General features: G+C 33.9%; 5 protein-coding genes across 6 annotated transcripts; 3 read left to right on the plus strand and 2 right to left on the minus strand.

Moving 5' to 3' along the window:
• Positions 1 to 84: 84 nt before the first annotated feature.
• On the plus strand, positions 85 to 1,741 carry LOC18038295 (replication protein A 14 kDa subunit B). Its single transcript, XM_006430116.2, has 3 exons — positions 85 to 167; positions 486 to 751; positions 1,218 to 1,741. Exons 2-3 carry the CDS (start codon positions 493 to 495, stop codon positions 1,280 to 1,282), a joined length of 324 nt encoding a protein of 107 aa, XP_006430179.1. The 5' UTR covers positions 85 to 167; positions 486 to 492; the 3' UTR covers positions 1,283 to 1,741.
• Positions 1,742 to 3,925: 2,184 nt separating this feature from the next.
• On the plus strand, positions 3,926 to 9,400 carry LOC18039404 (heterogeneous nuclear ribonucleoprotein Q). Of its 2 annotated transcripts, none has more exons than XM_006430118.2 (9): positions 3,926 to 4,138; positions 5,356 to 6,182; positions 6,255 to 6,371; positions 6,597 to 6,737; positions 6,912 to 7,085; positions 7,330 to 7,537; positions 7,622 to 7,797; positions 8,728 to 8,813; positions 9,090 to 9,400. In XM_006430118.2, exons 2-9 carry the CDS (start codon positions 5,739 to 5,741, stop codon positions 9,223 to 9,225), a joined length of 1,482 nt encoding a protein of 493 aa, XP_006430181.1. In that variant the 5' UTR covers positions 3,926 to 4,138; positions 5,356 to 5,738; the 3' UTR covers positions 9,226 to 9,400. The 2 variants fall into 2 exon arrangements, with proteins under 2 accessions (XP_006430181.1, XP_006430180.1); XM_006430117.2 differs by having other exon boundaries at positions 5,705 to 6,182.
• A 1,573-nt stretch (positions 9,401 to 10,973) lies between these two features.
• LOC18039405 (F-box/kelch-repeat protein At1g57790) lies at positions 10,974 to 13,585 on the minus strand. Its single transcript, XM_006430120.2, has 2 exons — positions 13,479 to 13,585; positions 10,974 to 12,420 (listed from the first exon to the last, which is right to left on the minus strand). Exons 1-2 carry the CDS (start codon positions 13,508 to 13,510, stop codon positions 11,322 to 11,324), a joined length of 1,131 nt encoding a protein of 376 aa, XP_006430183.1. The 5' UTR covers positions 13,511 to 13,585; the 3' UTR covers positions 10,974 to 11,321.
• A 1,777-nt stretch (positions 13,586 to 15,362) lies between these two features.
• Positions 15,363 to 17,882, plus strand: LOC18038361 (subtilisin-like protease SBT5.3). The gene is made up of 9 exons (XM_024182621.1): positions 15,363 to 15,396; positions 15,498 to 15,662; positions 15,770 to 15,835; positions 15,972 to 16,423; positions 16,531 to 16,655; positions 16,755 to 16,962; positions 17,055 to 17,203; positions 17,256 to 17,367; positions 17,577 to 17,882. Exons 1-9 carry the CDS (start codon positions 15,363 to 15,365, stop codon positions 17,880 to 17,882), a joined length of 1,617 nt encoding a protein of 538 aa, XP_024038389.1.
• A 1,004-nt stretch (positions 17,883 to 18,886) lies between these two features.
• On the minus strand, positions 18,887 to 20,384 carry LOC18038362 (uncharacterized protein At3g28850). The gene has a single exon (XM_006430122.2). The coding sequence runs from the start codon at positions 20,346 to 20,348 to the stop codon at positions 19,107 to 19,109; it is 1,242 nt and encodes a 413-aa protein (XP_006430185.1). The 5' UTR covers positions 20,349 to 20,384; the 3' UTR covers positions 18,887 to 19,106.
• Positions 20,385 to 25,067: the final 4,683 nt, after the last annotated feature.

Below are 25,067 nucleotides of genomic sequence, written 5' to 3' on the forward strand. Positions count from 1 at the left end.
CGCTCAAGAATCCCGCGTTTGGTTTTCAAAAACGGGGGTCAATTTAAGCCCTAAATTTTTTTTCCCCCCCCCCCCCCCCTTTTTTGTTTGATTGATCATTTTGCTAGTGAATTTTGGGTCGAATTTCGTATTCAGTACTATATTTTAATTTTGAATCCGTTGAAAGAGTAAGTATGAGCTAGTAGTTTTTTTTTTTTTTTTGGGGTAAAAATGGGTATCAAATTTAGATTTTAGATTTAACTTGTTTGTCATTTTAAATTAATTTAATTTGAATGTCACAAACCACACTATCTCATGACCATAAGATCTCGTTTCCCATGTTGATTGTTCCAATTTAAGTTTAGTTAAGAATTGTCTCTCATACTTGTGTTTACTGTCGTGGAAAAATTTATCTTCAAATTAAAACCTTTTGCGAAAGCCTAAAATGAAGGAAATTATTCATATGATAAGTTGTCTCAGATTGGTGTGCTTTGTGTGTTTTACAGGAGGACAATGGATACATCAAATCCTGCAGTGTTTGTTAATGGAGGGCTGATGTGCATTTATGTAGGGCGGAGGATTCGCACTGTGATTCAGGTTATACAATCTGACGGTGGGGGTGTAACTGGAAAATCCACTGATGGTCACCAGCTAGTTGTGAAGGGTCCCCAACCGGGTTTTCCTTTGACAACTTTTGTTGAGATTATTGGCATAGCTGATACTGATAGATCTATCCGAGCTGAAATTTGGAACAACTTTGGGAACACATTTGGTATGACTCTCAAGTCTCAACTTCTTTATCAACTTTTTTTCTTCCTCCATTTATTTTTCTTTAATTGGGGTTTGAGCTAGGTCAATGCCGTTGTCTATTTTGGTGTCAGCATGACTAGTTCCATTAGCATATTCTTGCTGCCATGTCACTTTTCAGGGGTTCATTTTCGAAATGATATGTTGTTGTTAGAATGTAACTTACTTTCAGGAGAAACCTGTTTTACTTTGTTTGAATTGGCTGAAGCTGATATCATTGACATTACATAGACCATCCTCTTCAAAATATCGCTTGAAGCTCTAACAATTTGTTTGTAATAGACTGTTAGCCGATAAAATGCCCAGGCTATGTTCTTCCTGAAATACGTAAAAGATGTACTCCTATGGACACACACACACACATATGTAGTTGTGTATTCATTCTTCTTTGTGGTTTTAAAAGCTTTTCTTGTGTTCTAAATGGTTGGCAGACACACAAAGCTATAATCAGCTTTGTCAGCTTGCAAATGGGGAGTTCAAACACTTGTTCATCTGACGTACAACAAGCATACCTGTTATGAAGAAATATGTTGTTTTTGCCCCCTATGGTAATGTGTATAGGTGGGATATGCGATGTAGGCCTTGTAGTTTTTTTCTTCTGTCCTGGAGTTATAGGAACCTATGTTTCTGTCTTCTGGAGTAAAGCATAGCCGAAGTTTGAGTGACATCTTTTGTTTCATGAAATGGGTGCTATTTGTTTCCTAGTTTATTGCTATTTTAGTGATTTCTTGCAAAAGATAATCCATCAGTTCTTGAAGACTACTATTGTAGGCTGCACCAAAAAAAAAAAAAAAATCTAACAAAATGCAATTGCAGAGCTGTGTCACGCTGGTTAAGAAAATGTGGTGACTTGATGGTAGTTGCAATTGATGTTTATTTTCTTGTAGTTTTTTCGCTTAATCTGCAGACCTTGACTGGTTGTTATTGGGGTTAGACCGCACACTGCAATATCAATTTTCTGGCAAATTCTAGTGTTTTTTTTTTTTTCCATATATTTTGTTGATCAAAGGAGGCACTAAAGGCGCAAGCTAAAAATTAAATGAAGCTTGCAAACATGTAAATACGATTTGAAAAATCCCAAATTAAACAAAGCCTAAAATTTTTAAAAATCTGTAGTCGAGAACTCAACACTTTTCAAATGTAAAGAGTTTAACCCTGCGTTTCATTTCATTTGTCTGGGTAGGGCACGTTAAGTTCCGAAATGAATTGGCTTACTCGAAAAAAACCTTGATCGTTGAAAAATTTATCTCGTGTCTGGTAGTGTATGATCCTACTCTGGAAGAAAGAAGCTAATAGAGTCATAAAAGATCCTGAAAGAGGCGAATTGTCAAAAAGTTTGTCAAATCCTATCCTTGCATCATCTGATCTTGGAAGGAAAATTTACAACAACGTCCCTAGTGTCTACCTCTATACGCCAAAGTCTTCAATTCTTTAATTTTGACAACAAAGTCCCCCGTGACGGGGTGTTCAGAATCCAATTCGATCCGCTCAATCCGTTTGATCCGCAGAAATCTGATTTGTAAAAATTTGATCCATGGATTGGTAGATTATATTGGATTGAAAATTTGAAATCCGCAGTCAGTGGATTGGATATGGATTTACTTCTGTGAATCTGCAAATCTGCAAATCTGCGAATCCGCAAAAAAAATTTAAAAAATATTTATTTAATAAAAAATTAAACTTATAAATATGACATTATACTTACAAATAAATAAATAAGTTAAAAAATAGTTACATTAACATCATATTATGTCTTATCTGATAATAATATAAAATAGAAATAATTAAATAAAAAATATAGCTTCCTAAGCAGTTAATTTTCATGTACTGATTTAAATAAATGAGATTTTTTTTCTTTTTAGTGTGTTATATTTTGAAATTTTGAATGTATTTTCTAACTTTATTTAAGCAATTAATTTATTTAAATCTTATTTAATTTTAAATTTGATCAGTAGTAAAATTATTTTTATATAATTTTTTTTATTTAGTTAATTCGTAGATAGGACATGATTAAAAAATTTGAACCCGTAAACCAATCCGCAAAAATGGTGGATTGGATATGAATTGAGTTAAATCTGCATCTGATCCGTAAGGATTAGATTTGGATTGAATTTCATCAATCCGTGAATTGGATTAAATTAAAAATTTATAATCCATAAAATTATAGATCGGATATGGATTGATGTCCAATATACAAAATTCGATCCGCTAACACCCCTACCCATGAGAATTAAGCCTTTTTCATCAACATCCACCACTAAATTATGAAGGGAGATGCTTATTTTAGTAATTTGGATATGTTATTATCAGTGAAAATGATGAATTCATCTATTTCTTGTTGACAATTTTTTTTTCATATTTGCCTCAATCACTAATAAACATTGCGATCTGTTGAAATGACCTTCATGCTAATGTTGTTGACTTGCTGTTGGTCTAGGGTATTAGAGGATTCAGTTTTAATAATAATTTTTAGAAGAAAAATTGCATTTATGCATTAACCAAGCTTCATTCATCATTATGGATTGCATAGTACATGCACAATCTTTTAAAGGTGGGCTTTTAGAGTAATTCTTGAACTTCTATAAGTAATAATATCTTTGTGAAGACTTATCATGAATGTTGAAATGTGCTAAATTGAAATATTGAAAATTAAAGGTTTCACATTAAGTTAGTAAAATTTAAATGTTGGATAAGAGCAGAACTTAGAAGAGATAGGAAAGGACCACGGTCTCTATAGGAAAGATTAAACAAAAATCAATATTTAAAATAAAATAAAGAAGAATGCTTTTATAGACTAAGAAAAAGAAACTCGTAAAAGATAGAAAAGAAGAACCACATAGTAGTCCATTATTAATAGCTCATCGTCTACTAATATTTATAAATAAAAATAACTACTTTTATTGTTTAGATTCTACATGCATTCTTTAAGGGGAAAAAAATTGTATCAGAAAGTTCAAATATTATACAATGTAATTGTATACTTTACTCCATTTGAATGTGGTTAGGATATGACATACCGTAAGAGACTTCGCTGTGAGCATGTTAACGTTTGAAGACCATACACAAATTAAGAAACATTCGAAGGACTTCCTGTAAATTTTCCAATAATTTTAATAAACAATTCTCCGACGGTCCCTTTTTTCTGATAAACCGATAAGCTAGGGCAAACAAAATCCATATTGAGACGAACCAACTCCATAACCCGCGAAAAAGAGGGGGGCAAATAGAAAAGAAAAAAGAAAAATTTGCGCAAGTTATTAGTTTGAATCGAAAATTAGGGTTTTGCCAACTCACCAATCACCAATTGGGTTCTCTGCGAGGAATTTGGTGTAATTTCGACTTCTCTTAACCGGTACTCTCTCTCGCTCTCTCTCTATTTGCTTTTATCAAATTCTATTTCTTGTCTTTTGCTCGTTTTTCTCTGAACACCTGAAATCTAGCGAGAGTAGATTTGTAAGGTAGGTTAAACCCGAAAAAAAAAGATTTTTTTTCTTGAAAAATACTTTTTGGTTAGAATTTGGGAAGCACTAATGTTGTTTATAGAGATAGGAGATGGGATGTTTCTTGTTAGTTGCTATTGCTGTTCATATTCGACTGGGTTTGTTACGGGCATTTTACAATATAGGAAATGGGCAGGATGAGTGTAGAACACGTAGCAAATAGGCTTGATTAAAGCTGTGTGCCTGCATTCTGTCAGGAATCAGAAAGGTAGAATTTTGCATATAAGAGGTACTAAATTGCATGTTGTAGAATATTGGTGCTAGTTCTCTTATGCTTTACCTGGATCGGAAAAAAGTATGTGTTATTTAAGTTGTGTTATACAATATAGGAAAGGGGTGTGATTCAAGATGACTGTTGAAAATGTAGATAATAGGTATGGTTGGCAAAGGAAGACTAGATTCACTGATTCACTTTTCAAGTTGACTAAGTGTTCTGTAACCTTTTTTTGCTAAATGTTAAATGAAAAGAAAAATAGGCTTTCATGGCATGTTAACTACTGATGACTCTCAACTGATGCTCACATTTATACTTGTTTTTGTAGTGTATGTATTGAATAGTTTTTCTCTCGGTATTCATTGTATGTCCTTTCATGTTCCTTCATGATGAACCCTTGTTTTACCCGAAAAAATAAAATCTGGTACAAACCATGTGTACTTTATGTTCATATTATACCATGCTTAAGTTTGTAAAACATGAATATAAATTGAGGATTCCTGTCAGCAGGTTAGAATTGCTATGAGACTCGTATTGCAATTCTCAGATATGTGTTTAGAGGAGAGATGTTGATACTGGAAATCATCTATCTGGGTCTGGAAAAAGACTGTCTTCATAACCCAACCTAATCACTAATATTATTGCTATATTTCAACAATATCATGCACATTTGGTTTCTTATAAATGAAAAATTTTCTACTGGAGAACATTTTATCCTTTTTCTTTGTTGCTTTTTTCTTGGATTGTCTTACTGCTTTTAGATCATGCCTTTATGTATTTTAGCACGTGCAAAACAATCTCTCATTCGTTATATTTTGTTTTGTTTCTCTCCTCGCTGTGAATGTATTTTTCCAGATATATAGTTAAACAATTAACCTGGCCATTGTTTTTGGTCGACTGCCATTTCTATTATCTTAAATTCGAGGAGTTCACTGCTTCATTTTGTTTCACCTATTGAGCATCATCTCCTCTTGATTATCTTTCAGAATTCTGTTTTTCTCTGTCTCTATTGCTATTTTTACTATATTTGAACCCTTATTTGAGAATCATTCACATTGCAACACCTTGGAGCCATATCTCATGGCACAGATTCAGTCACAATTCTTACTCTGCAACTCCATTTGGCCTCTCATTTTGTTTCCACCTTTCAATATATGTATTCTTTCTCCTTTGGTTGCTTCTGGCTTCTGTGATTTCTTCACAGTTGCCTTGCAAGCTTGCTTTAATAGATACATAAAATGCCAAGGACAAGGGGTAGCACAGCAGCAGCTGATAATCCAGATGCACCTGAAAATCCTACTGAGCGTGAAAAGCCCATAGAATTTGAGGAGCGAGTAGACCTTGATGAAGATAATGACCATGAGGAAGAAGTAGAGGAAGAGGTTGAGTATGAAGAGGTCGAGGAAGAGGAAGAAGTGGAGGTAGAAGAAGAAGTGGAAGAAGAGGTGGAAGAGGAGGAAGAAACTGAGGACGTTGTTGATGGAATTGATGCACAGAAGCACTATGATTGTGATGAGGAAATGAAAGTCGCCGAGTCAGACAAGGACAACGAGAAAAAGAAGCATGCTGAACTTCTTGCACTTCCTCCGCATGGGTCAGAGGTGTATCTTGGTGGCATTCCTCATGATGCTTCTGATGATGACCTGAGGCACTTTTGCAAATCTATAGGAGAAGTCACAGAGGTAAGACATTCCTGATATGTACTCTCATTTATACTATCTTCGGATTGACCAACTTATGTATGCTTTTGACAGGTTCGGATAATGAAGGGTAAAGATTCAGGTGAGGCGAAGGGCTATGCTTTTGTGACATTCAGAACTAAGGAGTTAGCTTCGCAGGCCATTGAGGAGCTGAATAGTTGTGAATTAAAGGTAACATAACCTGCCATTTTGTTTTTCCTTTTTCCTTTCATATACCTATTTCCATTACTTACCATTACAAGGTGATGCTACCTTTCATTTGTGTATATGTGTACCTTTCTGTGTGATATTTATTACATTTATCTGTTTCAAGTTAAATTTTAATATTTTTCACTAAGACAGTTCCCTATTCTTGTAGTATTGGTGTTCGTTCCTAACTACTTATTTCTTCTACAGGGAAAAAAAATAAAGTGCTCAGCAGCTCAAGCAAAACATCGTTTGTTCATTGGTAATGTTCCCAGAAATTGGGGTGAAGATGATATGAGGAAGGCTGTAACAAAGATAGGACCAGGAGTTATTTCTATTGAGTTGGTGAAGGTCTGTCCTTAATATCTAAAATTGTTTTTTGTTTGTGATAATATTATTCTGCTGTTAATTTTTCTTGTTAGTTGCCTCTGTTGTCATTTATTTCCATAATGTTTTTCACTGCAGTGGTTTCTTATTTGTGTCGTGATATGTTTCAGATATGATTTCATTTTTGTAATTTAACAGGACCCTCAGAATGCCAATCAGAATCGTGGGTTTGCTTTCATTGAGTATTATAATCATGCATGCGCTGAATACTCAAGACAGAAAATGTCAAACCCAAAGTTTAAGCTTGACGATAATGCTCCAACTGTGAGCTGGGCTGACCCTAGAAATGCGGAGTCTTCTGCTGCTTCCCAGGTCTTAAAATACTTCCATCTTGGCCATTTTTTATCATGGATAAGTCAATAGTCGTGGCTCTAGTATGAACATCTAATTCTTTCATTACTTCTTTTCCTTCCATGAATTCATTTGTTAATCAGCAGTCTATGCATGTGCAAAGAAAATATTTGCTATTACATGCATGTGAAAGAATTTGCTTTATGAATTGGTTGCTTTATTTTACCGCGAAAGGGTTAGTGAATTATTGATGCACTTCATACAGGTTAAGGCACTTTATGTCAAGAATTTACCAAAGGACATAACTCAGGATCGTTTAAAGGAGCTGTTTGCTCATCATGGAAAGATCACAAAAGTGGTAATTCCACCAGCGAAACCAGGTCAGGAAAGGAGCAGATATGGTTTTGTGCACTTTGCAGAACGGTCAAGTGCTATGAAGGCATTGAAGAACACTGAAAAATATGAAATAGATGGTTTGCTTCTGTCCTTTGCTAGTTTTCTCTGTATTTCTGGTCAGCAACAGCTGAAGTTTTGACTAGGTTTTTCCTTGTTGAAAGGTCAAGTTTTGGATTGTTCTCTTGCAAAGCCACAAGCAGATCAGAAGACATCTGGAGGTTCAAATTCTCAGAAGTCAGCCTTAAACCCAACCTATCCACCTCATCTTGGTTACGGTATGGTTGGAGGTGCCTATGGTGCTCTAGGTGCCGGATATGTTCCTGCAGGCTTTGCACAGGTAAAATGCAATCCCTCCCTCCTCCCTACTTTCCATATCCACCCAGCCATATGTTTGTTCATCTACTTTTTGTTTACTGATTTCTTTGATAACGAACAAAAAGAAATCTACTGTGTTTACTGAAATAGCAGAGAAATAAACTTCTAAAGGTTTTTGAATGGTTTTTAAGTTGCTTATATGTTCATAAAAGAGTCAACAGCTATAGAGGCCCTTATTTTGGGGGAATTATATTTAGAACTAGCAGAATTTGGTAGTGGATTTCCATGTATAAATAAGCTTCTCAGGGAAAGGGAAAGAGAAGTGATACCTGGAGCTCACAATATTACATCCATGGAAAAAGATAATGAAAACTGTGAGGTGTGGAAATTTATAATTGTATAGTAAGACACAGTAGAAGAAGATTGTAGAGAGCGGGCAGAAAGGAAGCAAAAATTTGTGGAGAGACGAGAAACAAGAGTGTAGGGAAGAGACAGATCTTTTCCATTATTTCAATAATTAGAAGGCTATTTATAGGCAAAAGAAGAACAAGATCGTTATTATTCTGATCAACAAAAAGAAAAAAACCAATTTTCAAGATAAATGTCAGATTTCTAAGTAACTATCCAATTAAATAATTTTGATTCTGCATTCATAACTGTTATTTCATTTTGTAAACTTATCTTACAGTGATTGGACAGATTGTAGTGTATATGAACAATCAGCATGCCATAATTAATGACGATTCACGTGAAGTATCACACATTACAAATGGGCAATATGTTATTGCGTTAAAAGAATTTCGTAAAATTGTATAACTTTCCAAAATCTTTGCTTGTAATGACTAGTTTATATGTTTTTCTTATACCGAATAGCTGGAAATTGCAAAATTTTCGTTTGTAGCATTTCTTTTTCCGGTGCATGTGCTAATATAGCTGCCCTATAATCTTGCAGCCAATGGTCTATGGTAGGGGAGCTGCTCCTGGCGGTATGGCAATGCTGCCAATGCTTTTGCCTGATGGACGGATTGGATATGTTTTGTAAGACCATCTGACTCCTGCTCGTTAGTTCTCCATTTAACATCTGTTTGCTAGTGCTCATTATGAGAATTTATCATCGATGTGTGGGGACTTTTTCTCAAGTGTGCTGATGAGCTGTGAATTTTCTTCAAATGCTTGTTTATTTAGCATTTCTTATGAAAAAAGTTTTAGGTGTCAACCATCTTAAGATCCTGACCGTGTGCACATTTTTTTTCCTAGTTATTCGGCATGTATGACCTGAATAAAACTCAAACCTTAGTTTATCTTTTATTGCAGGCAACAGCCTGGAGTTCAACAACACAATCCTCCTCCCCAGCCCCGAAGTGGCAGGGGTGGGGCTGGCAGTAGCTCCAGTGGTGGAAGGCGTAGCACTGACAATGGCCGGGGACGAAGTCGGTATAACCCGTACTAGGTTAATTGCGGTTCCTGTGCTGCCCATTTTTAGAATGTGTAGAAGTTTAGGAGGCAAGTGAATGCTTTTTGGAGCAGCAATAATAGCTGGTCTTTGCTAGTTGGTTGATCCGAGTTAACTTTAAAATTGTCAATTAATTTATCTGAATTTATATAAGTGGTGTTGGTTTTCTTTTCGTTTTCTCCCTACATGATTTGTTTTGTTTTCAAAGACCAAAGCTGAAAGTTGATCCTTGCCGATTGTTAATTACCATAACATTTTGTTAATCAATTTCTTCACGAGGCACGCTAAAATCCTGCTATAAATGCGCATTAGATTAGACTCGGGCAATACTAAAATGGGAGAATCGACTACAAATAAATCACATCACACCTCACAGCAAAATAATCCCGAGAAATACAAAAGACGATTCGAAGAATCACACAGGGGCTTTGGTGCCATTGTTTCACCAACGTTGGGTCTGATTCTTTAATATGAGGTCGTTTTTTCTGCTATGATTAGAGAATCAAAATCAGAAATGAAAATGATTGAAAGTATTTTGCTTGTAAAAATAGACGGAGAAATAAGAATAAATAAAATATATGGCGTTCACATGTTTTTAAGATTAAAGAATGAACATTGTTCATTCCTTAAAATTTTTTATTTCACTCATTAAATTTTCATAATCTCTAATTTTCCTAATTAAGTTGTCACTTTTGAATTTTGGTCTTGATAGAAGTTTTGTAATATTCACAAATAGGTATTATTGTTGTTGTTGTTGTTATTTTGAATAATAATAATAATCATAACCACAATTATTATAATAAAAAATGACAAAAATGAATTAAGGTTATTTTAGTTTCTTGCAATACTCTATTTCAATTCTCAGACAAAGTAAATACATCATTTCGATTCCAATTATTATAGATAAAATAAACAATTATTTTGATCCCCATTTCCCATTTCGATTCCAATTCATTCTGAGTACCAATTAGTAAATGCACTATAATTTTCTATGCAGGTCAATTTTGTGGGAAATGTGAGATCAATTTATTGAAATACTTTTCGGGTGCATTTGGTTGTTTACATCACATTGTATTGTATTGCATTAAAATGTTGTTATATTATGCCAACAATGTTTTGATAATAACCTATGTTTGGCTATAATTTTTGGTTGTATTTACTACATTAAAAAGGTGGTTAATGCAATAAGAGGTGCGAAAAATAATCCCATGGAGATAAAATTTCGGATGTATTGTATTAAAACATTGTTCAACATTTAAAGTTTAGTCATTTTACTTTTATTATTTTATAAATTATAATAAACTTAAACTGAAAAAACTATATTCAACATTAATAAATAAAAATTAATATTATATTTTATATTGCAATAACTAATATATACATATTAGGTGATAATATATAATAATAATAAAATATAGTATTATAATACTATATTTTTTTATCATTGTACATTAGTATATTATAAAAATTAACATTTAAAAATAATTATTTAATAACTAATTTAAAAGATTCATAGTATAACATTAAAATATTAACAAGTTTAAATAATATCAATTTAATTTTAATATTAATATAAAATAGTACTATAACACAAAATTATATATAATCTAGTTCATAATGCATTACAATGTGCTAAGCGCACCCTTAATATTGAGCTTCTGTACCATAAATCACGTTAATTTTCATCCTGGTTTGGAAGCTAACGAGTAAAAACAGCTACATCGTGTATATAAATGATTGGAGAACATACCATAAACGGATCAACATAACCACATGAAGATTTCAAATCATCAAGAATTGGTGCATACAGAACTATATCTTCTAATTTAAAAAAAAAAAAAAAAAGGCAAAATTCAGTATTACATGAATTCTTCCGGAAGCATAACTAAGTGCTTCCAGGATGATCTACTGGTACAGAGTGCACATTGCATTCCATACAATCCAGTTCCTATGAAGCATAACTGAAAAATTAAGCAGTATCTACTTAAGCAGTAAGCATCAATGGCATTCCAATAAAGTGATAAAATATAACAAAACACAATGACACAGAAGTTTGTCATAACATCTTAGTCGAGCAGACTCACTTGTATTCTTCAAATGAAGGCCGAAATGTCCTCAGGTGGTTCAATCCAAATGTTTTCAAACGGATCTTGCTCTCCCCAGTCATAACACTGCTTACGAGGATAGTATCTGCTGTCATTGAGGGAGTATGATATGCAACGCTTTCCAAAGAAACGAACTTTTGAGAAGTACACACTGTTTCTCATTATCCCAGGAAGGTCAGCTCTTGATTGAGATGACAAAAAACTTGCAAAAAGTGTCAAACCATCAAGGGTTTTCATCTCTTCCCATGCCATTTTTGACTGATCTAGCTTAAATATAATTGGATTTTCACTACAACATGTATAAATAACTAAGATGTCTCCTTTATGCTCTACCATAAATTTCCCTTTCCACCAATTCTTGGCAAAAAAGTTCTCAGGGCATTTGGGTGGGGGCACAACGAGGACACCCCAATCACGTTTCACTGGGTCGAAAACCCCTAACCAACCAGTGAGACTTAGACAGTAAAATATACCATTGCAGAAAACAAGCTTATTCCAAATACTACTCACAAAAGGCAACCGATTTTGGTAATTATCAGTAACCCATTCTGTTGCCCCTGGATGACAAGTGCTTATAGCAACAACTGTGGGACTGATGTGCTTCACTGTGAAAACTACACAACTGGAAGATGTTGGGGCACATGAGAAGGCCACGATCTGATAGGTCAACTCGAATCTTGGCAGTTTGATCATATCCCTAGTGAAGGGATTAAAGAAGAACACACGATGGGTTCTGGGTCTGTATAGCAATAACCAACTATCTTTAGTGTAGCAAACCCTAGACCCATACAATTCTGGTAACTCGAGGGAATATGTCTTGCGCTGTGCAGGGTCATAGAACTCGTATAGGTTGCCAAATTTGGGGAAGTACATGAGCCATGGAGATTGGTTTACCACCCGGACAGAAATGGCAGGGGCATGCCACTTTTTGCATACCACTGAAGCATGAACATTATCCTCTAATGTTAGGTGGCACATTATCAGCTCCAAAAGTTCTGCAGGAAGCTCGGACCAATCATGCAGCTCCAATCTTTCTCCCTTACCCTCAGTTACCATTTTGGTACCATCTGTTTCTGTTTCAGCTAAACTACAAAGTCAAAGAAAAACCCATTAATGAGCATAAAATACAGCAACCAGCCACAAGATACTTAAGAGAAGCAACGTAAGACAGACCTTAGAATCCAGTAAAGATCTTAAACTAACTCAACAATACTCAAGCAGACCTTAAACTGCTCAGAAAATGGACACAAGCGACCATATGATCAAATTTGAAATTGCACATTGTATCACTATTGGCCATAGATCACGATTTACAAGGCATATGGCTCATGACCTCTCACTTCATGCTTTAGGTATTTTTAGTATGCTCTAGCTAATTAAAAAATTAGTAAGGTTGTGAATACAATACACAAAATAGTATAGCCAAATTAACTAAGGAAATTCTGTGAAAGAATTATCAGCAGTGACAACATCCAAAACAAGATATTTTCAAATTTGATGAGCTTGGTTTTGAAAATGTATCTTATAAACTTACAAAGTGATATATAATATAGACCCTTATTCAACAGGATGATTGACAAATCCAATAACCAAAAATTTACTGTGTTAAATGCAAGTAAAGCCTCAAAAACCCAAAAATGTTCCAAAATTGCATTCAAATCCAACATTAACCAGCTAATCTAATCTTACCCATCACTGCTCTTCCTACCGGATTCTTTTGATAATAGCTCATAATCTCACAAACACTATGATCTAAACAAAAACTACAAATCTAACAAAAACCCACGTGAGAAAACCATCAAATAAATCAAATTCCAGTTCAATCCCAGAAATTCAGATTCATTTCTAGACAAATTACACATTGATCTTCCATACTGGATAGCTCTACTCTAAAACCCTAGAATCATTTCCAAACAAAAACACAAATCCAATTCAGAATAACGCCCAAATGTTTGAAAATTGAGTATAAAATTCAAGAATTCAACCTCAATGATAACAAAAGGATCACATTTTGATGCCATCATAACCTTTATATTGCTCTAATCTACAGAACCCTACGATTATGTCCTGAAAATTCTCAATAACCAGCGACTAGAATAAATAAAGCTTCAAACTTTCTTAATCAATAGTATCAAAACAACTTACAGTTTCAATTTTCGTCTCTTTTTGCCAGCCATGATGAGAGTATCAGTTGAAGCAAAAATTCTGTTGGAAGAGGAAGGGAGGAAATAAATATGAAGGAACAAAATGAAAAAAACCTCTCATATTTTGTAGCGTAAGCGAGATAGATACACGTGTTAGTCTGATTGGAATCAAGTGTAAAAGTGTTCTCGCTGCAGGCCTTTAACACCCACTAATCGGTTGCCACATCAGCAGCATTTGTTTACGCAACTTTGTCCCGTTGCCTAGACCTATGACGTGGCGGACTTTTATTGGATATGAACCAAAAAAAAGAAAAAAATATTTTTGTCAGCCAAATGCCATTGACATAAGTTCATATTTTTTTGTTCTAGTTTACGTAAAATTAATTCGTACAAATAATATGCACTATTACCCGTTTGCATGCATGTAATTTTAGATTTTTGGTATCTCCATTTCTTATTTAACTTCCATTTTATGAATCTTTTATATAAAAGTCCGTAATAGAGTTACTTTTATATGAAATTTTAGGTTATCTCTATATTTATAAATTTTGTTAATAAAATAACATTAAATTATTTTTTTTACTATAATTACCTAATTAGATTAAACTTTAGTCTATGAGAATTTTCAATAGTTACCTATAATGAAGCGGGGGTAATCTCTAATCTTGTTCCATTTTCAAAATTTTACGTTTTTGGTACGCATGACATGTCCCTCTCGAGCCCTTAATTAAGTAACGGCCTCAAAGTTCAAAATCTGTATTTTACATTACCATGCACCCTTACTCCATCTCACTTTATTAAGTCAACAACTTTAAATGGTTATATATATTTTAATCACGAATTCAATTCACCAGAATATAATAGCGTTACACTCAAACAAAAGAAATGGAGTTGAATTTTTATTTTTTATTTTCATTTTTATCTGTCTTTTATTTACTAATTTTTATAATTGACATTATCACTTCAATAAAAGAAGAAACGAATATGTAGAGATTTATATACTGTGGGAGGGAAAATTAGAAGTTAACCGATAAGGGAGGGATATATCGGAGTAAAAACTATCCAAAAGAATGTTAATGATAAAGAAATTTGATATTGCTAATTAATATAACTTAATGATAAACTAAAAGCTAAAAAAAAAAAAAAAAAAGAGTACATAATACATATTTTGCTAAGCTATTATATCTGTTTTAGTTGATTAATTTTATCATTGAACTGATATATTATGCTATGTTCTTTTGATTATTATTATTAATTTGATCACAAAATTGTTTCAGTTTATCATTTAGAATCCTTTTAAATTGTTCTTCCCCCTGCATACTTATAAAAAATAGCAGGCCTCAACAGCCATTTGCACTAACATTTCTCGTGCAAACTTTTGCATGAATTTTACTTAGTGCGAGAAGATGAAAGTTTTCAAATTGTTTTTCTCTTCTCTCACTTTTAATCTTCGATCGCTTCTTCGGTTTATGGTCATGGATCCAACAACATTGCTAAGGTTTATTCATATATATATATATATATGGCAGTATTTTAATACCATTGATAATTGTTTTAATTTGTACTTAATTGTTAATTTCTTTTCAGCACTACATTGTTTACATGGGCGAGCATTCACTCCCAAATGCTGAAGCAGTCTTTAATTCCAACCATGAACTTCTCTCTTCAGTTCTTGGCCGGTATGTTGAACTTTTTTAAATTTTCTTTTTAATTTTTTTTCTTGTTTTACATAATAACATGTAACAGATTGAGTTCGCTTTTTTATATATATATATATATATATATATATATATATAATTATATGTACATTATTTTCAGTACAAACGAAGAAGCTCAAAGTGCCATTGTTCATCATTATCACGAGAGTTTCAGCGGCTTCTCAGCAATGCTGACACCTCAAGAAGCCAATGAACTCAAAAGTAAGCACTAATACATCATCGAAAGAAAAAATCCAATTTTATATTATTTTTAATTTTTGTTGACGCTAATGCAGGTATCGTACTGTACTTTTGAATTGCAGAACATGATTCTGTCGTCTCCGTTTTTGAGAGCAAAACTTATCGTCTAGCCACAACAAGATCGTGGGATTTCATGCAACAAATGGATACACTGGACCCCAACCATGGCATTTTTCAAAGACTCCGGAAACGACAACGTGGTGTCATTGTTGGTCACGTAGATAGCGGTAAGTGTATAAATATTTATTCCATTAATTGACACCTTATATACCCATTTCGATTTCAACTCAGTCGGAGGGTACCTAATGAGCCTTACCCCGTTACATTTTTCCAGGTATTTGGCCTGAGGCACCCGCATTCACAGACAATGGTTTAGGGCCGGTGCCAAAATATTTTCGAGGTTCGTGTACTAAAGGAGATCGATTTACTGAATCTACTTGTAACAGGAAAATAATTGGCGCCCGTTACTACTGTAATGGCTATGAGTCAGTAAAAGGCCCTCTTCAGAACAGTGGCAAATTTTTTTTTCCGTTCAGCTCGCGATGATTTTGGCCACGGCACTAACACAGCTTCAGTAGCTGTTGGTGCTGGCGTTTTGATACAAAACCAGCTCGCAATTGGTGGAGCACCAAATGCCCGTTTGTCTGTGTACAAAGTCTGTTGGTTTAACTACTGTGTTGGTGCTGATATACTCAAGGCTTTCGATGATGCTATCCATGACAATGTCGATGTCATTACCACGTCAATTGCTTTTGATGATGATGATCCTGCCATCGCTGGCCAGGTCAATTACTTTGAAGATGGCATTTCAATTGGATCTTATCATGCCTTTAGAAACGACATTGTTGTTGTTGCCGCTGCTGGTAATGATGGAACTGTAGGCAGTGTTAGCAATGTTGCCCCTTGGATTATCACCGTTGCAGCTAGTACTATTGATAGAGAGTTTTATCATTCTATCAATTTCGGAAACCAACAACCTTCTCTGACGGTAATAACTGAATTCTTAGTTCATTATTAATTAATTATCAGTGAGTTTTGTTTTGATTTGTAGCATAATTAATTTGCTAATTATAACACAAACGGGGTGTTTTCCAGGCTAAAGCACAAGGCAGTGATCTTAAGGTGCTTTCTCCAGATTACCATCTTGCAATGCAGGGCCCTCGTCAAATTATATCTGCTTTTCAAGTAAAATTTCCCGGTGTTGCAGTGGTTGATGCGAGGTTTGTTTTAATCTGATTTAGATTATTATTTCATAAACATTCAATTTTTGTATTGATTAATTAATCTCTCTTTTTGGGGTCCAAATATTTTTCTTTCAGCTATTGCAAGGCCGACACACTTAATCCTAGCTCATTACAAGGAAAGATAGTGATATGTTATGCTGATGGATTGGGTGATAATATAGTTGCAAAGGCTGAAGTGGTGCAAAAGGCAGCAGGTGTCGGGATGATCATCATTCAAGAGAACAACGCTACCACGATCAATGATTTGGCTGTTCCTACTCTAATTCTTGGACAAGATGAAGCAGTTAGTTTTAAGAACTACATGAGCATAGCACGGTGTCTCTCAGTTTACAATTCATTTTGATTAGTATTTTTCATACAGGATTCAATCTTCAGACTCTTATTTCAGGATTTTACAGGAAAAACGCAGTTATCACTAGCATTTCACCTGCAACGGCAGTGATAGAGAGGGAGTCTGCACCAAAGATGGCTTATTTCTCTTCAAAAGGACCTAATCATGTTGCACCTGACATTATCAAAGTGAAGTTTCTTTTTGTGTTGGTTTATCGATTGACAATATTTTTTCTTTTGTTGCAGCCTGATATCACAGCTCCAGGCTCTGCTACCGCCTTCTGGCGTAGCTGATAATGCAGTGGTTTATGGCTATACTTCAGGCACTTCTATTGCCGCCCCTCATGTTGCTGGTTTTGTAAGTGTTTTAAGAGCTATAAATAAAAGATGGGAGTGTTTCGGCTATAAAATCAGCACTAATGACAACGGGTAATTAAGCTTAGATGACGAGAGAATCTTAATTCTGTATCTCTTCATTAATGTACATAAAATTTTTCAAACCACCCTTTTTGTTTGCGCAGCTTTCGTCTTCGACAACATGGGTAATCCAATCCAAGCAGTTGACAGGCTGGCAACACCATTGATTTTGGATCAGGACACTTCAACCCTGACGGCGGAATGTCTCCAGGACTTGTGTATGAATTTGATGACAAAGATGTTCATATTTTCCTTTGCTCTCAAACAACCGATCCGAAAAGACTACGTGCCATCATGGGCATAGCTCTGAAATGCCAAAACTCGCCAGTTCCGGCATATCAGCTGAATTTACCCAACATTGCCATATCCAATTTGGACAAGCCCATCAGATTAAATAGAACCGCAACTTTTAAGGGAAAGCGAGAAGGTCCTCAGGTTTTTCCGAGTTTCTGTTGAGCAGCCTGAAGGAGTTAATGTGAGAGTTGAGCCTGAGGTTCTTAGGTCATGTTCAGTTGGGAGGAGAAAATGTAGAAGAGGAAAGTAATTTAAATTTTCTTTTTATTTTTATTGTTTGGTTTAATAAAATGTATAAAAATTTAATTTCTATTAGAATTTAATATCCATCATAATTTAGAATTTGAATTTCACACTAAATAGTGAAGAATTTAAATTCTTCTTATATTAGAAACTAAAGTTTCCAAAAGTACCTTTCATCTTTTTAACTTATTTAGTGACATTAATAATTATTATTTATAATTTTTATTTTATTAATTTAATATTATAAATGGACTACCGTCGGAAAGTCGCCGGACCACCGGCGATCGCCGGTGCCGGATCACCATCGGACTTCGCCGGAAAATCGCCGGACCTCCGCCGGACTTCCGCCGCCCGCCGCCGGCCACCGGACCACCGTTTTATTTTATATATATACTAATATAAATAATTTAATATTTAAGGTAAATGATAAATTTGTCTAAAGAAAAAAATTATAATTCATTTTCTTATCAAATTTTATATCAAATCAAACAATAAAATTTAATTTCACTACTCTTTTCCATTCCTTTCTTCTCCCTTCCTCTCCATTCCACTCTTTTCTTTTTCTCCATTTTCTTCAAACCAAACATGACCTTAATTTTTCTCACGGGGAAACGAAGCTAAGTTACACAGTTCAATTTATTCCTTCAAGAGCTCGAGGTTCTGGGTATACATTTGGAAGCTTAAATTGGAGAGATGGCCAGCATGTTATTAGGCAAATGATATACAGTTTTTAATTTATGGAAATTATTTCTTTTGATAAATCTTTACATTCGATGAATAAAAATATATTCGTTCTTTTTAATCAAATGTTTGATAAAAATGAAAAACTTGTATAATTGACACCAACAAAATCCACTCAAATCAAGCTCCATTAATCAACATTTTGGAGTACATGAACAGACAACGTATCTACAAATTTCGGAGTGAAATATAAATTAGAAATAGAGTTAAACAACAATTTCAGAAATACAAGGGATCCAACCTGAACAAGAACAAACACAATTAGAAGCCCTAAAAGCCAATTTAGAACCCCACAAAAAATGAACAAACAAATCTTCACTAATGCCCTTGTTCCACCTAACAAGAACAGAAATATAAGACTCTAAATGAATCCCATCCAAGTGGTAAGCAAATGTTACCAAATTAACAACAAACGGGGCATTGTATTAACCCATTTTCATTGCACTCGACGCATCTTATCATCTTCTTCTGCTCCCCATCCAAAACTTTGCAGCTTCCGTTACACTCCATGCACATCATAAATCTCACACCAGCACAGCCTTCACATCCACCAATGGCCGCCTTTGGCATCCCGTCAAAAAGAATCTCCAATTTGCCCTCTTCTTCCAACTTCATTACCTCGTCAACACCACCAATCAATCTTCCCTTCACAAATACGAGTGGAACCTTCACTTGTTTGCTCTCCATTAACGCTCTTAGCTCTTCTTTAAACCCCGAATCCATTGATATATCGCGCTCAGACGTCTGTACTTGATGCGATTCAATGATGGACCTCACCTTGTTGCAATCCTCAAATGTTTTTCTGATTCCTCTCAATGTAGTGGTGTAAATCACCACAGCATTTTCGCCTCCCGGAGGGCACTTCTTGTCATAAACCTTAAGTAGCGACTCAGATGAACTTTTACAATTTCGATTACTAAATGTAGGCGAAATGATCCTCTTGATTTGCTCTTCTCCTTCGGATAATTCCCTCTCATAATTGGCAATAAGGTCCGGATCAAACAAGGGACTAAAACTTCTCCTCCGCAGAGAAACCTCAGAATCGCAATCCAAACTCTCATTTTTCACGGGAACAATGTTCAAATTCAACGCTTTCTTACACGAACTGTCTTGGAAATTTTTCACTTTCAATACAGATTTCGGGCTAAAATCCGATTTCACAGGACCGTTTACACGTACCTTATTCTCTTTGCCTCCGAATTTCTTCGCTTTCCTCGGGGAACCAAACTGATTCAAGAACTTCAAAGGACTCCTGGCGTCCATGTCCGCAAACCCGCGAAGCAAAACGCGTGCTTTGGGGCTCTTCTTGGTGAGATTCGAAATGGGTACTTGTACTTCCTCTTCAAGACCCTCCATTAGCTCCCAAGCATTTATAACCTCCGGCGGCTCACGGGGCGGCGACCCCTTCACCACTTTCTTCTTCTTCGTGGTCTCCGCAACAATATCTTTAGCGGGAATTTCTTGTTCTTTTTCTTCGTCTTGCTTCAGCTTCTGTTCGTTGTCTAGTTTGAGGACGCCGTAAGTGCTTGAAGTGAGAGAAACGACGTGGTTAACGACGTATTCCTCGCCGCCGTCGCCATTGTTGAGGAGCATGTCTCGGCGAAGTTCCCTTTTGACGTGTTTAGAAGAAACGCAACCCATCATCGACGGTTTGCTCTGCGGCTTTGCTCTGTTTTGTTATTTTTATGAGCGAGGGAGAAAGAGAGAGGGAGTTATTTACTTTTGAAACATAACCGTTATCCTGTCTGCAACGGGCCCAACGGTCAAATTTTCGAATGAGATTTGTGGACACGTCGTGGGAATTTTATATTAAGCCCCCTTTGCTATAACTTGTTCTTTTTTTATTTTGCCTCATATTTTTCGTAATTTATTGTTTAACCCCCACACTTGCATGGATGCATTTTCTTTTATCGATTTTCCCTCAATTATGTACTGCTTTTATATTACTAGATGTTATTGTTGTATATTTTAAATTTATGATATAAATAAAAAAGAGTGAATTTTATTACAGTTATAAATTTTTATGCAAATTTATTTTATACAAATATTTTCTTAACTCTAAGAGAGAGTGAATTTTGAACTCAAAATCTCTTACAACGTATCAAAATATTTGCTAGTTGCATCCACAAATAAGCTAGCAAAAAATGTTATAATACTAATATTTTGTTCTTCATTTCCCACAGATTTTTAAAAATCTTTTTCAGTAATTTTATTTATTTATTTCTTTTAAATGAGAATATTCTTTCAAATCTTACGGTTACTCGAATGGATTATTTTAGAAAATTAAGATTTTATTTGTTCATATAATTTAATCCAAGGACTATGAACAAGATTTTTTTTTTTTTCTTTACGTTTTACATTTTAAGGTATGTTTGGTGCTCTCATTTTTAGTAAATTTTAACTAAAACATACATAGACAAATCATGTAAATCAATGTCAGCTTTAAATAAGGAATCGATAGGATAAATTATAGACTACATCAGAGATACTACACTTAATTAATACATATATGACATACATAGTTCAATTAAATATAATTATTAATTATATTATAATTTTTTTAAAATAACTGCATACAAGTGGCAGATATGTTATGTTTTGGGTTGTTGCGTAAGCAAAATAATTTGGAAACCCGAGATAGCTTGTGCCTTGAGCAGTTGTTTTTCTAGGAAGTAGGGAGACAGCAATTGATTTTTGATGCTTTCGAGACGAAGTTAAAATTATTTACACAAAGAAAAACTACCTTCTTAAGTTTGTAGGCAGCACCCAGACCAGGCAGCAGCCAACATTCGGTTTTACAATCCATTTTTGATGGGCCTATTTGGAAAATCGCAATAGAGTTTTAATTAAATTTACTATCATCTAGAATAAATTAACTAAGTTATAAATATATTTTTTTAAAAATAATAGTAATAATTCTCATTTTAGGTCGCTTTTTTCTTCATTGATTCAAAATTGCTTTGATTTTATATATATATATATAAGAATTAAATTATATCACATATTAGGATTTAAAGATAGGTTAGGGTTCATGATTTGTAAAGCACTTAAGTTTAATTAAATTCATAATTTTCCTTTTATGTAATTTCCTCTTGCTATAGAGCTATGGTTTCAAAAATGGGGGCTTTGTGAGGATATTGAGGGGGTGTGAAAAGCTGTACTCTGGGCAAAAACTAGGGCTTAGAATTGGGCTGCATCAAAAGTAAGTGGGTCAGGTGACTTCTCATCTTTGGAGGCCGAAATCAGAAAGAATCTAATGGACTGCCAGCTACCTCAATCAAAATTGTAAGGTTGTGTTTGGTGGATTGGATTGCAGTGGACTATACTGGTTTGTAATAGATTGTATTGTATTAGAATATATTAAATAATACATTAACCCTTGTTTGGTGTAAGTATGGAATGCATTGTGTATTTTAATATTTTATAATATTATACTATATTAAACTATAACTTTTGAAATTTATTAATAGAAAATAAATTAATCACCGGCAGCCACCATTAGCACAACTGATCACCACCGGAAAATTTTTAACATTGTTTGTTTAGGTTATAATTAGTATCATTGGAATTCTCTTATCGAGCTCTACACAACGGTACTAAAATCACTGAAAACAATGCTCCCCTTCGCCGTAGATCTACAGTCAAAATTTTGAATTTCAAAACTTTAATTGTAGATTTACGGCAAACGGTAGCTCCGTTGTTGGAGATATTGATACGGTTGTGTAGAGCTCATGACAATAATGTTATTGATACTAATAATAATGCCCAAAGATGCCGGAAAATAACAATGGCCAGCAGTGGTCAAGTTGCCGGCCATTATTTAAATATTTGTATTTAATACATAATTAAAATAAAGTAAAAAATTGAATTAAAAAAAAAAAAAAGTAAATGTGGCAAGACCCGCGTAAACCCCGCGGGGGGGTGGGGTTCTTTATAAGCTACCCAAACTTGATTTATTTATACATATCCTCACCTTCATTATCTGCACCAAACATGGTGCTGAAAATTTTGTACAATCCATACCCCTCTGAAACCCGCGCGCCAATCATGCCCTAAATGTTAAAGATACCTCACACCTAATAAATGCAGCATCACTATTTCAAATTTTCAAATTTTAGTTTAGTATAGGCTCAAATGTTTTGTTAAAGAAAAATGTTAAATAAACTGAAGGATGAACAATGAATTAAATATAATACCTTGTCGTGTCATAGTGTCAATTGATTATTTTATCTTTTTTTTTCCTTTAACATCATATGGTATTACCATGGCTGCTGGGTTGATTGCATTTCATAATATAGAGTAATCATAACGGCAATGTGATATGGACAGAAAAATACGTTGGTTTGCGAATAAACGTTATGGCATGCGTCATGTGAGCTTTGTTTCGTACATTAAATCAAAGCAATAATGATGGGAGTAATAAGTCCAAATTAATCATGCAGTGGTGTACAGACTTGTTCTGGATTGACCCAGCAAGTATCATGCCCTCTAAGCTCGGTAACCCACCATTTATGTTGGCCGAGACTAGATGGTCAAATTGTTCAACGCTTCTCTGCCTACTCAGTACACTTGAGCAATTAAATATATTGGCCACTCAATATTTTGCCAAATACTTCTGAGTTTTTGTTACTAACCAGTGACTATCATCTCTTCATTTTATTATTGAAGTTTATGTATAGTTCAAATCTTTTTGTGTATATTGTGAAAGCCAAATTTCTTTCTTCTTTTCGGTAGACTTATGATTTTTACTGACAAAAAATTTTGAGTAAAATTTCAAGCTAACTTCAAATGAACTATATATTTATAAAGAGCATGTCCTAACAGACCTCGACATCTTGATAATAAAACTAGTTACAACTTGCAAGTATATACACTTGACTTCGATTCAACAAATGTGTGGTTCAGTGCTCGAGATAGATCAATAGCCAATATGAGAAGAACACAAGCTCCAAACACACCTTTGAAGTTAACTTTTAATCTAAATAATAATAATAATGATGATGATGAATAACCTTCAGGGTCCATCATTTATTACCAAAAAGTATTTCTAATCTCCTATTATGTTGTCGCATTTGGTTTTTTAAAAAAAATGTTTATGTTAATCACATTCTAGAATGATCAACTAGATAAACACCACATGTTGTTACCGCTTCTCCAGAAAAAAAAAAAATTATTTTTTTTAAAAAGAAAGTTAATAAATATTATTTTGAAAAGTTAAATATTCTAGAAAGCTTAAGAAGATCATGAAGTGTTAATTTTGGAAGATGGCTACTTTTTGCTCTTTCGAGTGGAAAAAACAAGGCCACAGAAAATTACAAAAGTTGATGCCTGCGTCTTGACAAAATTATTGCTTGTTATATTCACTTATTAATTACGCGTTTTGACTTTCTTGTTTTCGTTTTTATTACTTTGATTATCTGTGGCTTAAGTCGCTTATGTAATTAGTCAATGCGTATTTTGAAAAATTATTCAAAACACTCATGTCTTTATTTTGTAGTTATTGGATTTATTTTTTTATTCTTTTCAAGGTAAAAAAATATTTTTATATAAAATAACTCTAAATACAAATAAATATGCCATGCAACAATTGAAAAAACGAGAATTAAATAATTAATTATATTAAATTGAGTCATCAACTTTCGCACTGTAATATTATTAATAATCTGCAGGATTTATATCTCCATGTAGGTGAACAGATTTTTTTTTTTATAAAAAATCTTAATTAAAAATATAATGGATTTATGAATCTACAGAAATAATTGTAATTGTACAAATGCACTTGTCATGTGGCTGTTGTCGGTCAATTGCCAAAATAGAGACATTTATCTCCAATTTTCAAGGCTCGTTGCTTAAAATATAAGGGTAAAAGATTTGTGAACGGGCATTAATAATATATCATTTGCCATCTTTGAAAGTTAAAAAGTACATTTAGTCCATTTATTTTAAGAATAGCATTCATTTGATTTTTATATTTTTACAAATATCTTAAAATATCTTTGTCATTAAAGTATTGATACTCCTACTATTACTTTTTATTTCTTTTGGCTTACTTTTACAACATTATCATTTTATAATAATTTTTTTATTTGGCCATTAATAAAAAGAAAATAATTAAATTATCAATTTAACCCTAAAAATTAAAAAATAAAAATTTATATTAATTTTTTTGCAAGCACCATTTGCACACTTGGCAGTTTGCATATAATTTTTGACAATTAAATTTCAATACGAGACTGAGCTTTTCATCATTCAAACTTCTCATGTCTAAACTTTATTTGTTGAATTGCTAAAAGATAAATGTATTGGTAATTGGGAAATGAAGTCAATGATAAGTTTGATACAACCATTGATTAAATGTCATTA

This window comes from Citrus clementina, unplaced genomic scaffold (genome assembly GCF_000493195.1).
Source record: "Citrus clementina cultivar Clemenules unplaced genomic scaffold, Citrus_clementina_v1.0 scaffold_6, whole genome shotgun sequence".
NCBI lineage: Eukaryota > Viridiplantae > Streptophyta > Magnoliopsida > Sapindales > Rutaceae > Citrus > Citrus x clementina.

Bases quoted from the DNA above. Each gene is read 5' to 3' on its own strand.
- LOC18038295 (XM_006430116.2), top strand. From the start codon at position 493: ATGGATACATCAAATCCTGCAGTGTTTGTTAATGGAGGGCTGATGTGC. The intron at 752-1,217 runs GTATGACTCTCA...AATGGTTGGCAG, and splicing joins CAACTTTGGGAACACATTTG to ACACACAAAGCTATAATCAG.
- LOC18038362 (XM_006430122.2), bottom strand. From the start codon at position 20,348: ATGATGGGTTGCGTTTCTTCTAAACACGTCAAAAGGGAACTTCGCCGA.
- LOC18039404 (XM_006430118.2), top strand. From the start codon at position 5,739: ATGCCAAGGACAAGGGGTAGCACAGCAGCAGCTGATAATCCAGATGCA. The intron at 6,183-6,254 runs GTAAGACATTCC...TGCTTTTGACAG, and splicing joins CTATAGGAGAAGTCACAGAG to GTTCGGATAATGAAGGGTAA. The intron at 7,086-7,329 runs GTCTTAAAATAC...CACTTCATACAG, and splicing joins AGTCTTCTGCTGCTTCCCAG to GTTAAGGCACTTTATGTCAA.
- LOC18038361 (XM_024182621.1), top strand. From the start codon at position 15,363: ATGCTGACACCTCAAGAAGCCAATGAACTCAAAA. The intron at 15,397-15,497 runs GTAAGCACTAAT...TTTGAATTGCAG, and splicing joins AGAAGCCAATGAACTCAAAA to AACATGATTCTGTCGTCTCC. The intron at 16,424-16,530 runs GTAATAACTGAA...GGTGTTTTCCAG, and splicing joins ACCAACAACCTTCTCTGACG to GCTAAAGCACAAGGCAGTGA.
- LOC18039405 (XM_006430120.2), bottom strand. From the start codon at position 13,510: ATGGCTGGCAAAAAGAGACGAAAATTGAAACT. The intron at 12,421-13,478 runs GTAAGTTGTTTT...TTGACTTTGTAG, and splicing joins AAGAGACGAAAATTGAAACT to TTTAGCTGAAACAGAAACAG.